This window comes from Lampetra fluviatilis, chromosome 25, assembly GCF_964198595.1.
Source record: "Lampetra fluviatilis chromosome 25, kcLamFluv1.1, whole genome shotgun sequence".
NCBI classification, from domain to species: Eukaryota; Metazoa; Chordata; class Hyperoartia; order Petromyzontiformes; family Petromyzontidae; genus Lampetra; species Lampetra fluviatilis.
Genome location: NC_136299.1, coordinates 9,590,462 through 9,605,776, shown reverse-complemented (window position 1 = coordinate 9,605,776; position 15,315 = coordinate 9,590,462). Strand labels below are relative to the sequence as shown.

At 48.6% G+C, this 15,315-nt stretch overlaps 1 protein-coding gene across 1 annotated transcript in view; it reads right to left on the bottom strand.

The window, feature by feature from the left end:
* LOC144941622 (apoptosis-stimulating of p53 protein 1-like) overlaps window positions 1–10,286 on the bottom strand; it is a 60,093-nt gene extending 49,807 nt beyond the window's left edge. The window contains exon 1 of the mRNA XM_078867941.1: window positions 10,102–10,286. Within this exon, the coding sequence (XP_078724067.1) occupies window positions 10,102–10,251 (150 nt within the window). The 5' untranslated portion in view covers window positions 10,252–10,286. The remainder of the gene's footprint in view (window positions 1–10,101) is intronic.
* Between the last annotated feature and the right edge of the window lie 5,029 nt (window positions 10,287–15,315).

Below are 15,315 nucleotides of genomic sequence, written 5' to 3'. Positions count from 1 at the left end.
CCTTGCCTGGCCAAATAACAAAACAATCTTTAGTTTCAGTTTACATGCTTACGCAGGAAAGTCTTACAGTCTCAAGACTTGTTATTCAACAAAGTGCTGGCAGACTTTGCCAGTTGAGGGCGATGTTGCTGCAGCCGCTGTGTGTGATCCCAATTGAGTAATTTGCACAAGTACCTGTTCGGCTTTGCGATGTTTGCCCAGTCAAATCGATACGAGTTGCATCGTGTATTGTGTTTTATCCATGGGAGCAATCCGGACAACCAGGAAAATCCGGTTGAAACTCGTGCAGAACACTCCACACGGAGAAGGCGCCCAGGACGCAAATCGAACCCAGGCCCTTCTTGTTGCGAGGCCTCCCCCATTGGGACGAGTCGTCTCCATGAAGGAAGAATCGGAATTAGAATCAATATTCAAACACTGGAGGAATCCGACAAGCAAGTAGAGCAATATCCAAACGTCGACTTCCCACCAAGTGGCACTCGTTTCATCCGACCCACGGAAGAACAAAAACGTAAATATTCCTTGCTCAAGTGAAACGTTGTCCGGGGGCTGTATAAGCAGTACAGTGTTAATCCCAGATTTAAAATAACAAAAAAAATCCCACCATGACCACCACCACCGCCACGTCATGATCAAGCGGGTGAGGTTCGTTCGGACGCTCTGTTCTGACAAGCTCGGTGGTGAGCAGCTTTGGTGGCAGGTTTGTTAGTAAGTTATTTAATTCCCTGTGCTCTCTCACCTGACACCAACTCAGTGTTCAAGCACCACGTGGCTTTGCACACAGGTGAGTCTATAACTGACACAGCTCACTCACCTGTGAGTTGTAGACATCTCACAGGTGAGTGTGTCTACAGCTCACAGGTGAGTGAGCCGTGTCTACAGCTCAGGCGTGTCCACAACTCACCAGGTGAGTGTGTGCCGTGTCTACAACTCAAGTGAGTGTCTACAATGCACCAGGTGAGTGTCTACAATGCACCAGGTGAGTGTCTACAACTCACAGGTGAGTGTGAGTGTCTACAACTGACAGGTGAGTGTACAACTGACAGGTGAGAGTGTGCGATGTCTGTAGCTCACACAGGTGAGGGTGCCATGCGCCCTAGAGCTCACCTTGCGTGCGGCCCCACTACGAGGTGTCCACCAGATACGGCGAAGGAGGAGGAGGCGTCACGGCCATGCGACGCCACGGAATAAGGCAACAACACCACCGACTTCAGCCACTTCTCTCCCAACCATACCCCCCCCCCCCGGCTTTGCAGGCTACGCCCGGATTTCATACAGGGTTATTGTTTTAACTGGAACTCGGAGAGTAAATAGAATTCCAGGCACTACTACAGTCGGGGGAATGTACGTCGGAGTGAGAGAGATCATGGGCAGATCGCGATGAGTCAAGATGCCACGGCTGCCGTGTGCCAGGCAACGCGACACAAAGCGAGGAGTGAAATAAAATCGCGAGACAAAGCCGGAGACAAAGCGTGCAGGAAGTGTGGCGGGGAGTTCGAGGGTTGCTCAGCTCAACATCACGCCCACACACACACAATCATACACACACACACAATCTCTCACAATCATACACACACATACTCTCACAATCATACACACACATACTCTCACAATCATACACACACATACTCTCACAATCATACACACACACACTCTCACAATCATACACACACATACTCTCACAATCATACACACACATACTCTCACAATCATACACACACATACTCTCACAATCATACACACACATACTCTCACAATCATACACATACACACACACACACTCATACACACACGCTCTCACACACACTCATACACACACTCTCACACACACACAATCATACACACTCTCACAATCATACACACACATACTCTCATACACACATACACTCTCTCTCACACACACAATCATACACACACACTCTCTCTCACAATCATACACATTCTCTCACACACACACAATTATACACACACACACTCATACTCTCACACACACTCTCTCTCTCACAATCATACACATTCTCTCACACACACACAATCATACACACACACACTCATACTCTCACACTCTCACACACACTCTCTCTCACAACCATACACACACTCTCACACAATCATACACACACTCTCTCTCACAATCATACACACACATTCACTCACAAAGACAAAGATCCCCCATATAGCCTGTAACAGACTTTTGGGGCAAGTGCTGTTAGCGAGCACCTATGAAGGCCGGCACGGCACACGAGGGGGTGTCTACACATCGTACACATTGCACCAGGTACTAATTTGCGGCTTAGTCGACCTAGGGGAGGCCCAGGACCGGTTCAGATAATCGTCACCGGTGTTGGCCGTGAGCGGTAATCGAACTCGGGTTGCCAGGTTCATAGCGCAGCGCGCTAACCACTACACCACCGCTCCCCACACACTCCCATACACAAACATACACACTCCCATACACAAACATACACACTCCCATACACAAACATACACACTCACATACACAAACATACACACTCACATACACAAACATACACATTCACATACACACAAACATACACACTCCCATACACAAACATACACACTCACATACACAAACATACACACTCACATACACAAACATACACACTGACATACCACTCACATACACACTCACATACACAAACATAAACACTCACATACACAAACATACACACTCACATACCACTCACATACACACTGACATACCACTCACATACACACTCACATACACAAACATAAACACTCACATACACAAACATACACACTCACATACCACTCACATACACACTGACATACCACTCACATACACACTCACATACACAAACATAAACACTCACATACACAAACATACACACTCACATACACTCACATACCACTCACATACACAAACATACAAACTCACATACACACTCACATACACTCACATACACAAACATATACCCACTTACGTAATCGCTCTGCCTTTTACAAAGCCAAAGATCCCCGTATAGCCTACACAGGCAGTTGGGGCAAGTGCTGTTACCGGGCATCGATGAAGGCCAGCAACGCTGCATGAGGGATGTGATGCTGCCAACGACACGCCCAGCCACCTTTGTCTCCCCAGGGTTTATAATAACGTATTTACGCACGGCACCAGATTACTCATTTAAGGCCGAGTCGAACCTAATCGGTTCGCACATCACTCGCCACCGATGCAAGCTTTGGGGAATCGAACTCAGAAAACCGGGTTCATGGTGCAGAGTGCGAACCACACCAGCTCGACCCACGAAGACACACATTCAAAGACAAAGACAAAGATCCCCCGTATAGCCTTAACAGACTGTAGGTCTGTTAAGGCTATACGTTAGCGAGCACCTATGAAGGCCGGAACGGTACACGAGGGAGTGGGTGGCCAACACCACGCCCGACCGCCTTTGTCTCCCCAGTAGCAATGTTTGCACACCGCGTACTAATTTTAGGCTGAGTCGACCTAGGGGAGGCCCAGGACCGGTTCAGATAATCGTCACTGGCGGTGTTGGCCGTGAGCGGGAATCGAACCTGGGTCGCCAGGTTCATAGCGCAGCGCGCTAACCGCTACACTACCACTCCCCATTACACCCACGCATACACACACACCGACTTACATTGACGCGGGCACACGTGTACACAAACGCAAACACACGCAAGCGATGTTTTCCACATACCAGGACGCCCGCACAGACCCGCACACCTGGCCTCAACATTGAGGCAGTCAAACCGAGCTCAAGGGACAACATTCAGCCAGCCACTCTTTCTGAACCCACCCCAGCCTCTCGACCTGTCCGTCTTCCTATCGGTCTACCCGCCTTTCTGTCTTGCTGTCCATCTGTCGGCTTATCTAAATGCACATCTTCATCTTCTTGGTTCTTTCGGTAAAGTCACGTAGAAGGGAAATAATAATAGAAATAAAACATAATTTATTATAAAACATAATTTATTATATAAAACATAATTTATTATATATAAAACATAATAAATTATATATTCTTATTATTTTATTATTTCCCTTCTACGTGACTTTACCGAAAGAACCAAGAAGATGAATCCCTGCAGTCACGAAAGCTTTAAATCGAAAATTGCACATCTTCATGTTTGTCTGCCTGTCTGACTAACCATCTTGCCCCCCCCTCCCTCTTACTCGTCTGTCTGTCTGATCACCGGCATCAGCCATAGCCAGCTCTACCTCCTTGCCCAAGTGCCTGGCTATGGGTCTATATACGTGACTGCCCAGCTTGTCTATCTGCCTTCCACCCTGCCTGCTTGCCAGCCATCCTGCCAGCCATCCTGCCAGCCATCCTGCCCACCTGCCCACCGCCAACCTGCCTATCTGCCTTCCACCCTGCCTGCTTGCCAGCCATCCTGCCAGCCATCCTACCCACCTGCCCACCGCCAACCTGCCTATCTGCCTTCCACCCTGCCTGCTTGCCAGCCATCCTGCCAGCCATCCTACCCACCTGCCCACCGCCAACCTGCCTATCTGCCTTCCACCCTGCCTGTTTGCCAGCCATCCTGCCAGCCATCCTACCCACCTGCCCACCGCCAACCTGCCTATCTGCCTTCCACCCTGCCTGCTTGCCAGCCATCCTGCCAGCCATCCTACCCACCTGCCCACCGCCAACCTGCCTATCTGCCTTCCACCCTGCCTGCTTGCCAGCCATCCTGCCAGCCATCCTACCCACCTGCCCACCGCCAACCTGCCTATCTGCCTTCCACCCTGCCTGCTTGCCAGCCATCCTGCCAGCCATCCTACCCACCTGCCCACCGCCAACCTGCCTATCTGCCTTCCACCCTGCCTGCTTGCCAGCCATCCTGCCAGCCATCCTACCCACCTGCCCACCGCCAACCTGCCTATCTGCCTGCAAATCTTCCAGCAATGCTACGACAAAAACCTTCCCACCTGCTCGTGCTTGCCCATCTGCCGGCCTGCCCACACACCTGCCTGCGTGCGCGCGTGCTCGCTTGCCAGCCCATCTGCATGCCTAAATTGCTGGCTTGTGTGCCGATATACACATCAGCCCTGGAACAGCTGCCCACCCTGTCACTCCGTTGCCTAACTGCTGAAACGTCTGGCTATGCCAAGAGCAAACCTGAAAAAGTAGCAACATCATCAATACCAGCTAACATCACACACGCCTCACCAAAGAGTAGCAGTTCAATACATCACATTAGGGGTGAGTTAATTAAATGTTTGACCAAATATAACAGGCTAATTTTTAAGTTGATCGTTTTATATGGCCCGCGAATGATGTTATAGAAATATCCAAATGTCCCTTGGCAGAAAAAAGGTCTCCCACCCCTGCCTTAGGTAGATTGTTGTCCTTCCCCGCACCTCCTATAAGCACGGTTGGCTACGTACGGTGTGAAAGAAGTTCAACATACATACATACACATACACAAATAAATCCGTAAATGAGTACCCTGCTGCGGTGTGCAGACCTCAGCATTGGCCGGGCAGGCATTGTTTTGTGGCCTCACCGTCCGTTTGTGCGCTCTGCCGGCCTGAATGTGCGCTCGCTAACAAACGCTCGCCACATCCGCCTGCAAACCGCCGCTAAACGCAAGGAACCCGGGTGTTTGCAGCTATGCAAGCGCACACGGGCAAACTGGCAGTACAGTGCCTGTTTATAATTCTCCCCTCTGAACCGTAGGAGCTGCCGTTGATAAGACTGCAAACTCAAGTTAAGTCGACCAAAAACAGCTCCGCGCCAAGAGAATTCCGACGAGGGGCTGGCGTCTAATGCGGTAGGGCGGGTGGACTCGGTGCCGGATTATCCTCGTAGCAAAAGTAGCTACACCACATGTAGTAGCTGCACATGTAGTAGCTACACATGTAGTAGCTACACATGTAGTAGCTACTATGTAGTAGCTACTTCAACTACATAGTAGCTACGGGCCCCGCACTTTCAAGGGCCCCGCGCTAAATGCTTTCAAGCTATCAATTCCGGTTCAATGCTTCTGCACTTGCTCTATTGCTATAGTACTATACCGCCTTCAACTTTTATGAACGACTGGGTGTTTAAGGTTAGCGATTTGTCATATTATCTGGCTGTATAGCAAATGAAAAAATACAATAATTTTACTGTGCAAGTAAAACATTTGTGTTTTTAATATTTACGTATTTATTTATTTTGGGCCCCTTTATAACATCATGCTACAGGGCCCTGCACTAGCTTAATCCGGCACTAAGTAAGGTCGGTTACCACACCACGTCTACATCTCTGAGCATTGGCGACGCTCGAATCTCCAGACACTGGGTGTCCTTGGGGGCAAAGGTTAATCCCTTGTTTCCATACATCACGTTTGTTTTCTACCCATGTCTCTGACTCTGCACATTTAGTATTGGCACGCAAAGTTGATCCCAGTGGCATGGCTAGCCCAACGATGACCCTGCATTTTTTAAAATATATAATTGTCGGAGGGACAGAGTTAGAAAACACAAAAGGGTATGTATATGTAGGGAAATTATTGAAGCCCGATTAGGGGTCAACATTATTAAATAACAAGAAGCAAGTGAGAACAGGATGGAAAATGCTTTTGGAAAATTCCATTCATTCGTGAAAAGCAACAGAGCACATTTATGATCCGGGACAGAAGTTTGCAATTTAAGGCAGCGTTCATTCTTAATGCAGAGAGATAAGCTACTTTAATAATTATTATCCCAAGGGCCGTCACGATGGCCGATGCCATCGCTTCCTTCCTTCTGCCTCATCCCACAGTTGTTTGCAAAGTCAGCGCCGAGCCTCCCCAGGGCCTCCTCTTGGTCACGTCACCACCATCTGGCTTGAGGGTCTTCATCTTGTTACGGTTGAAACGTTCTTCAAAGACCATGCTGACATACTCATCACCACCGCCACCATCTGGCTTCAGGTCTTCGCTTTGGTCACCAATCTCCGAATGCCGCTACAATGCCCGCCTCGATGATTTTCCCTCCTCCATCCTGCACACATATTTTATTAGGAAGCCACTGGAGCTATGCACTTTGAAATCGCGTAGATTTTAAACTAATTTCTTTAGAACTGCTTTTTGTGTTCAGTTTGTTGTCGTTCCCCCCACCCCCCACACCTCCGATTAGCACGATTGACTACGTACGGTGCGAAATAAGCTCAACAACATACATACGCAACTGTCTCCTCTTCTCGACTACATCTGCCGCACGACGTTTTATTTACATCCCGTTAAAAGTTAAATGCATCATAAAATGGCTTTTATTCGTCCAAGAGAACCTTGTGGAAAGTTTCAAAACGTATTTTTAGAAGAGGCTTGCTGCCTAGGGACGTTTGACCAACACCACGAATGAGCGTTTGGCTTCGCGTGGGAAGACATCCGAGTACCCACAACGCATACCTCATGACACTCAAAAAATCTGCACAGACGGATTCAAGAAACCCATCGCCGCACTGCCAAGGACCACAACGTCTGGTATTGCCGGCCAACGTCCCACCCAAGTAAACATTTTTCCAGACTCAAAGCCTGTTTAGCTTGCAAGGTCTTACAATGTCTGAAAATAGAGAGAGAGAGAGATGAGATGCATTCAGAATTATTTGATTAGGGTGTACGTGCGTAATGCATGCAATGTTAATTAAATTGTAATCAACATTGCAAGTATTACGCATGCAACGTTAATTCATCTGTCACGCACTATTCAGGGCGGAGGAAATAATTAAGCCAAGTTACCACGAAGCATATCCTTTGGAATGCCCGCTACGCACTCCCTCCTTCGCTCTGTTAAATCTCGACCACGAGCCGTGTAAGGACAACTCGGGAGATCCGTCATTGGGCGCAGCATAAGAGATGGTGACATAGTGTTTTAGGAAGACGCTTAAATGCACGGGGTTTCATTGCTACAGTATTGTCACACAGCAGCACTGCACTCTCCGGATTGTTATTATTCTAAGACGCTCGGGAAAGAAATTAAGACGCGCCCCAACCTTGTTACCGGTGTCAAAGAAGTGGAAATAAATCTGGTCTCTCACATTCAAAGACCCCCCCGTGTAGCCTTAACAGATTGTTCAGGCAAGTGCTGTTAGCGAGCAGCACCTATGAAGGCCGGCACGGCACACGAAGGGGTGGGTGGCCAGCACCACGCCTGGCCGCCTTTGCCTCTCCAGTGACGATGTTTAACACACTGCACCAGGTACTCATTTGAGGCAGAGTCGACCTAGGGGAGGCCAAGGACAAGTTCAGATAATCGTCACTGGTGTTCGCCGTGAGCGGGAGTCGAACTCGGGTCGCTGGGTTCGTAGTGCAGCACGCCGACTGCCACACTACCACTAACATACACTCGCACACACGCCGACTGAATTATAAAGCGCTCCCCTAATGTTAGCTCTAGAATTCAGGGTACTAACAATGGCAGTACAAATGAGAAAGGCAGTACGTGACAAAACAATAAAAAAAACTCCACACATTTGTCAATAACAGTGGCCTTATAAGAAAATATATGATCATAGGCGACGTTTTTGGCAATGGCTCTTCTTCACGGCACATACATAGAATCATAAATAGGATCACACACACACTCACAAATGGATTCATAGAGCTACATTAATAAGTAGCATTCTCCGCAGAAGGCTTGTAATTACCAAACTCCCCTGTTAAGCAGAAGCTCAATATCATGGAAACGCTTGTTGTACACAGGGATGGCTGTTCGTCTCATCACCATCACCACCACCATCACCTTCATCATATGGCTTTAGATCTTCCCCGTCTACACCGCACTCACGTGATACGTACGTCCGTCCGTTGAACTTCTTTCGCACCGTACGTAGCCAACCTTACTAAGCGCCGGTGCGCGGGAAGGATGTGAAAAACGATGCCCTCCCTCCCTGGGCCACCCGTGCAGTCTCGCGACCTTCACCACCAGCCTCTGGCTCGAGATTTCCTCGTTACAATCGACACGTCCTTCGAGGACCACTCTTGCAGTTTGATCACCACCGCTGCCATCAATGGCTTGAGTTCTTCCCCGCATTTTGGTGCGTAAGTTGAACTTCTTTCGCACCGTACGTAGCCACCCGTGCTAATCGGAGGTGCGTGGTGGTTAGAATACCAAAAGGTATGCCGACCGCGATATATACTGCACTGCGTGTTCCGTCGAGCTATGCACCGATCTGTCTAATGGACTCTGAACGATGTGGGCCTGTTATTCTGCACGATGCACCACATCAATGATGATGTTGTAGCCCTCCGTGTCATATTCCGGGGTGGTGGGGGTTGACGCAGAGGTTAACATAACACGGACGCTGTGAAGGCGGCTGTCACCCCACGTTCGATTCCCGGCCACGTGCGGCTAACGAAGAGACGTCGGGACCCGTCATGTGATTCTTCACCGTTCACCAAGCCGCACTGACCAGCGTGGTGAAGTATGGTCAAGTGAGCCGTTAATTACCCACACGGCACGAGAAAAATCCTTCATCCAGCAGTGGATCGACCAAGGCTTTGTGTAAGCAAAGCACCATATATGATTTGCACCACATATAATCATTACCATGATTATGTTTTAGTGCACTCGAATTGACATGCAATGATGATGATCATAAACACGTCATCCCCCCTCTTTATGAATATGCGGTAAACCAATCTTCCACAATGACGATGATGATCCAGTGACGATGATGATGATGATCTAATGACGACGTTGATGATGATGATGATCCAGTGATGATGTTAATGACGAGTGGCGCATCCCCGTAAACACAACCCTCCACAATGACGACGTTGATGATGATAATGATCCAGTGACGATGTTAATACAATGATGATGTTTGATGATAATACAATGACGGTGTTTGATGATGATGATCTAATGACAACGTTGATGATGATGATGATCCAGTGATGATGTTAATACAATGATGATGTTTGATGATAATACAATGACGGTGTTTGATGATGATGATCTAATGACGACGTTGATGATGATGATGATCCAGTGACGATGTTAATACAATGATGATGTTTGATGATGATAATAGAATGACGGTGTTCGATGATGAATGGCGCTTCCCCCGTGAAACTCCCGACGGCAACGGAGTATACGTGCACACCTGTGGATCCGAGCTCGCGTACCTCTTGCGCCTTGCCTCTCACCACCACGGGCCGCTCCCTGAAGCGGTACTTCACCTCCAACGAACGACGCAAGCCCCGGTTCGACATCCCGACCCGGGCCCGGGCGGTCTCGGCGTGCAGAGGACGACCTCGGGACCGGCGCTCGGTCATCCACTCCCTCCCTCGACCGCTGCCTCCCACCACTCACCCCCCCCCTCTTCCTCCTCCTCCTCCTCTTGGGGTCGATTCCCCCCCCCCCCCGACTCACACCCCCCCCCCAATCCCCCAACAAAAAATAAAAGCCCTCGCCAGTCGGATGGTTGTTCTTCATAGATGGGTAAAAAAAAATATTTCTTTTGAAAAAAAAATATGAATAAATTGCTATCCAGACCAAACCCCACCACCAACTACCACCACAACTACCACCACCACCACAACTACCACCACCACCACAACTACCAGCACCTCCGCAGGGTCCAAAAATGTTACCATCCGCCCAGCCACCCGCCAAAGCAAACAACAATAATGATGATGATGACAACAATCAATTATCCGTCCCAGGCAGCAACGAGCAATTACGCAAATTATCCTGGGAGTAGTATTTGCAATGTTTTCTCGCGAGAAAATGAATTAAAATATGTACACGGCCGGGAGAAATGTCAGGAAGATGTGCGCTGTGTGTGTGTGTACTGTGTGAGATATTTGTTAGCTCACAGCGACTTGCCCCAACAGCCTGACAAAAAAAAGCCTAAACGGGGGATCATTGCCTGTTGCATACTCACGTGTGCGTGTGTGTGTGTTAAACCTATGCATGTGCAATAACAAACAAACAAAAACAAGCCTTTCCTAAACAAGTTGCAGGATCTTGAGAGGCTGGAGGCGGCTAGGGGAGGCATTGCATCCAACAGTGGATTGCCCGTGGCCGGTGACTCTGCACGCGCCTCCGACACCGAATTGGTGCCTCGTGCCGTCAAGAGCAGAGCGACGGACTACCGGCTGGTTCTTTGTTGTTGTAGTTTTTGTCGGAGGCTTCGCAGTCGCAGACCCTGCCTGTGGCATCTATAGAATATATATATGCGAGCGCGCGCGCGTGTGTGTGTCTGTGTGTATGTGTCTAATTTTCACCCACAGCTGCAAGCAATTTAGGCAGTCGAGTCGAGTGTGGTGGGGGTGGGTTATAGGAGGGCAAGGCAAACCAGAGAAAGGAAAGGCTCTCAGAGCGAGACATTCACAGCTACAACGCTGAGACATGAGGACATTGACAATAGCACAATCTTTGCAAGACGTTATAATATACCTGGGCGAATGTGTCTACATCACGATCGTGTACGGATATCCACATTTGCATTGAGCTTCTGAGCATACTGTATTGCCATACACACGAGAATAAGAACAGCCCTTTGTCTATAAACTACTGCATGAAGGTTGGTCTCATGGAGGTTGCAACATCATTCATCATCATCACCGTTATTATGGAGGATTGCTCAGCATCATCATCGTCGTGCGGCATGTCATCTGTATAATCGCCATCATCAATATCATCATCATATGTGGCATATCTCAGAGTGCGCTGAACCGTGGTCATCATCTGTGCTACGTCATAGACTTCACTTAACAGCCCTTGTTCAAATCCACAGTTGCTGGATGATGGCCTCTCCACGCAGTGTTGGTGTGACCATACTTCACCACGGTGGTGAGTGCGGGTTAATAAAGGGGATAATAGTCGCATGTCCGACTGCCATATCGCCGTGTCGCAGCGAGGCATGGACGGGAGTTGTTTGGCAAGTGACGATCGGTGTTTTCCACCAACCCTGCCGCCTTCCAATTGCTGGTCCACATTTCGATTTAAAGCTTTCGTGACTGCAGGGATTCATCTTCTTGGTTTTTTCGGTAAAGTCACGTAGAAGGGAAGTAATACAATAATAAAAATAAAACATAATAAAATAATTCTCACGACGTTTTGGCTACAACGCAAGCAGCTGTCTTCAGGTGAAGAATGAGGCACTGTCAAGCTTGGCATTCTTCACCTGAAGACGGCTGCTTGCGTTGTAGCCGAAACGTCGTGAGAATTATTTTATTATGTTTTATTTTTATTATTTTATTACTTCCCTTCTACGTGACTTTACCGAAAAAACCAAGAAGATGCTGGACCACACTTGATTCAATATAGTCCCGCCTATGGCAACTCCTGGGCTCACACGAACACTTTAATGCCGAATGTCCCAACGTGTAGTACGTAGCCCTCTTAAACGTTTTTGCTTTTCAATGACATGCTGGGATGTACGCTGATTTCTGAGATTGCTTTGCATTTTTTTCTCCTCTATCCCCCTTTTTCCCCTCCCCCACGCCACTCCCCTCCCCCACTCGGGGTCAACCTTCAAAAACAGCATTTTAAGCTCAATGAGCCTAGCCCCCGCGCCCCCCCTCCCCGTGAACAAAAAATTAACCCGTAAAAACAAAGTTTTTCACTATAAATCCTTTATATGCGTGGCATCGGTTTTATTTTATTATTCATTTCTGTTTTTCTTGAGTAAGAGTTTCATTTTTATCACATTGGTATTTTAAATTAAATATGACAAAAAAAAATTCCCTAAAAAATGGAAAATTTAGGAAAAAAATTTTCACGAAAATAAATTGTCACGCACAACGAGTCTGTGTGCAAAATGTCAGCTCGATTGGATCACGGGAAGTGGGTTAAAAAACGACCGAAAGATTTGCACGGTCGTAAGCGCGCAAAGCAAGCAAGCAAGTGAACTTAATATAAAGGATTTAAAAATAAAATAAAACGAGGCACGGGTCAGCCGCCACCCATGAATGAACCGGTGAACGAACGAATCTCAGAGACTGTTTCATACTCACGGACATCATATTCCTGGCTGGTTTGAGCCACAGATCCGGACCGCGTGTCTTCAAATCATCACCTCCGCAGCAGCTGATGGGGATTACAATGGGAACGATTTTAGCCGATTGGCCACTGATTTATGGACACTCTCAATCATGACGTCATCATAATCTCATCATCATAATCTCATCATCATAATCTCATCATCATAATCTGCACGTTCTTTGGATGTGACCGTCTGTACATCCGGCCCTCCCTCCCTCTCTCCCTCCCACCAATCAGCCAGCAAAACGTAGGGTTTTTATTATGAGACTGAATAATATAAGACATTCATTTCTGATGCTGCTGCTGCTGCTGCGTTAGCAGTGGTGCACAAACACAGATATAACAAATTACTTTAACGAATTCATTCAATACTCATTGAACAAATGAAGTCAATCAATGCAACAAATTCATTCAATAACACCCCGACTTGAACGGGGAAATATATGTATATATATAAAACAGTCAGCACTTTGGGAAATGGCCCTTCTTAATAGCACCTTTTTTACACGATCACCAGCGCGGTGAAGCATGGTCAAATAACCCCCAAGGTGGGGAGGGGAGCCCCCCCTCCCCACCTACGGGTGAACATATAAAAGGACACACAGTTGCATGGGCTGGTCAATATTGACTGAACGCCCCTAGGCATGAAACTTACTCCCGTCGTCTCTTCCCTGTTTATTATCACAAGATAAGATTTCCTGCCCATATTCTGCAGTTTGTTTAAATGTAGTCCAGCTCCCCCCCCACCACCACCACCACTTGGCATTGTGTTAACGTACTGTATTTAACACACACATGTTGAAAATATATTTTGGAATAGAGGTACAGTACGATGGAGTGGCCAGGATAACGTCTGAGCCTACGTAGGGGAGGCCCAGGACAGGTTCAGACATTCGCCACTGACGGTTCCCGTGTAAGCGAATCGAACTCGGCTCGCTGGGTTCATAGCGTAGTGCGCCAACCATTGCACCACCGTTCCCCCCACTCACACACGCACACAACATACAGAACACTTGTAGAATAAGCACTCCGCCTTTGTGTATTATGCAAAAATCATCAACAGTTCCTGGAGAACGGCATCGTACGTGCTCTTTGTCACATATACAAAGACAAAGATCCCCGTATAGCCTTAACAGACTCTTGGGGCAAGTGCTGTTAGCGAGCACCTATGAAGGCCGGAACGGCACACGAGGGGGTGGGTGGCCAGCACCACGCCCGGCCACCTTTGTCTCCCCAGTGGCGATGTTTACACACCGCACCGGGTACTCATTTGAGGCTGAGTCGACCTAGGGGAGGCCCAGGACCGGCTCAGATAATCGTCACTGGTGTTGGCCGTGAGCGGGAATCGAACCCGGATCGCCAAGGTTCGTAGCGCAGCGCTCTAACAGCTACGCTACCGCTCCCCACACACACACATCTACACACATACACACACACATCTACACACATACACACACACTCACTCACACACACTCACTCACACACAGACAATAGTATAGGCGATGAAGGCAGTTGGGTCAATTGCTGGTACCCGCAGTCCCACGCCCGCCCGCCCGCCTTTGTCTCCCCGCTGCTGATATCTACACACCGCAGCAGGAACTCGTTGATGTAATGCTGAGTCGACACACAGCCAAGCACGGACGTTAACATAACAAAGACAACGATCACCCGCATAGCCTTTACATACTGTTGGGGCAAGTGTTACTAGCGAGCACCTATGAAGGCCGTCACTGTGGCACACGAGGTGGGAGGGGGGTGGCCAGCACCACGCCCGGCCGCCTTTGTCTCCCCAGTGGCGATGCTTTCACACACAACGCACCAGGTACTCATTTGATGCTGAGTCGACCTAGGAGAGGCCCTTGACCGGTTCAGATAGTCGCCACTGATACGTGCACTTGAATTCCCACACACAGCCACGTTCCTACTGCATAATGGCGATGTAGCGCCATAAGCGTGTGCCGGCTAACAGCGAATGCGTCCCCCCCCCCCCCACTTTGTTCTTTCTCGATGAATGAGTTGCCTATGATGCCTGCCGTCACGACGTCTCTACGATACATTAACCCGCACGGTGATGACACTCGGGCCCGGCGAGGAATGCGGCCCGGAATGTTGGGGGTGACCTGGCGGCACTGGAACTCTCACAAGGTGAGCAAAAGGAGGAATCGTCGACTGTCGAGGCAAAACACAACAACCCCCACACCCCCCAAACCTGGGTATAGGTTCGAACTGAGGCTTAGTGTGGCACTCGGCACGCAGAGCAATGATCACAAGGGCAGGGCTTCCTTCCAGTCAGGTCAGTCGTGGTAAGCGGCCCGGATAAAATATATATTTCCACACCCAGAACACCA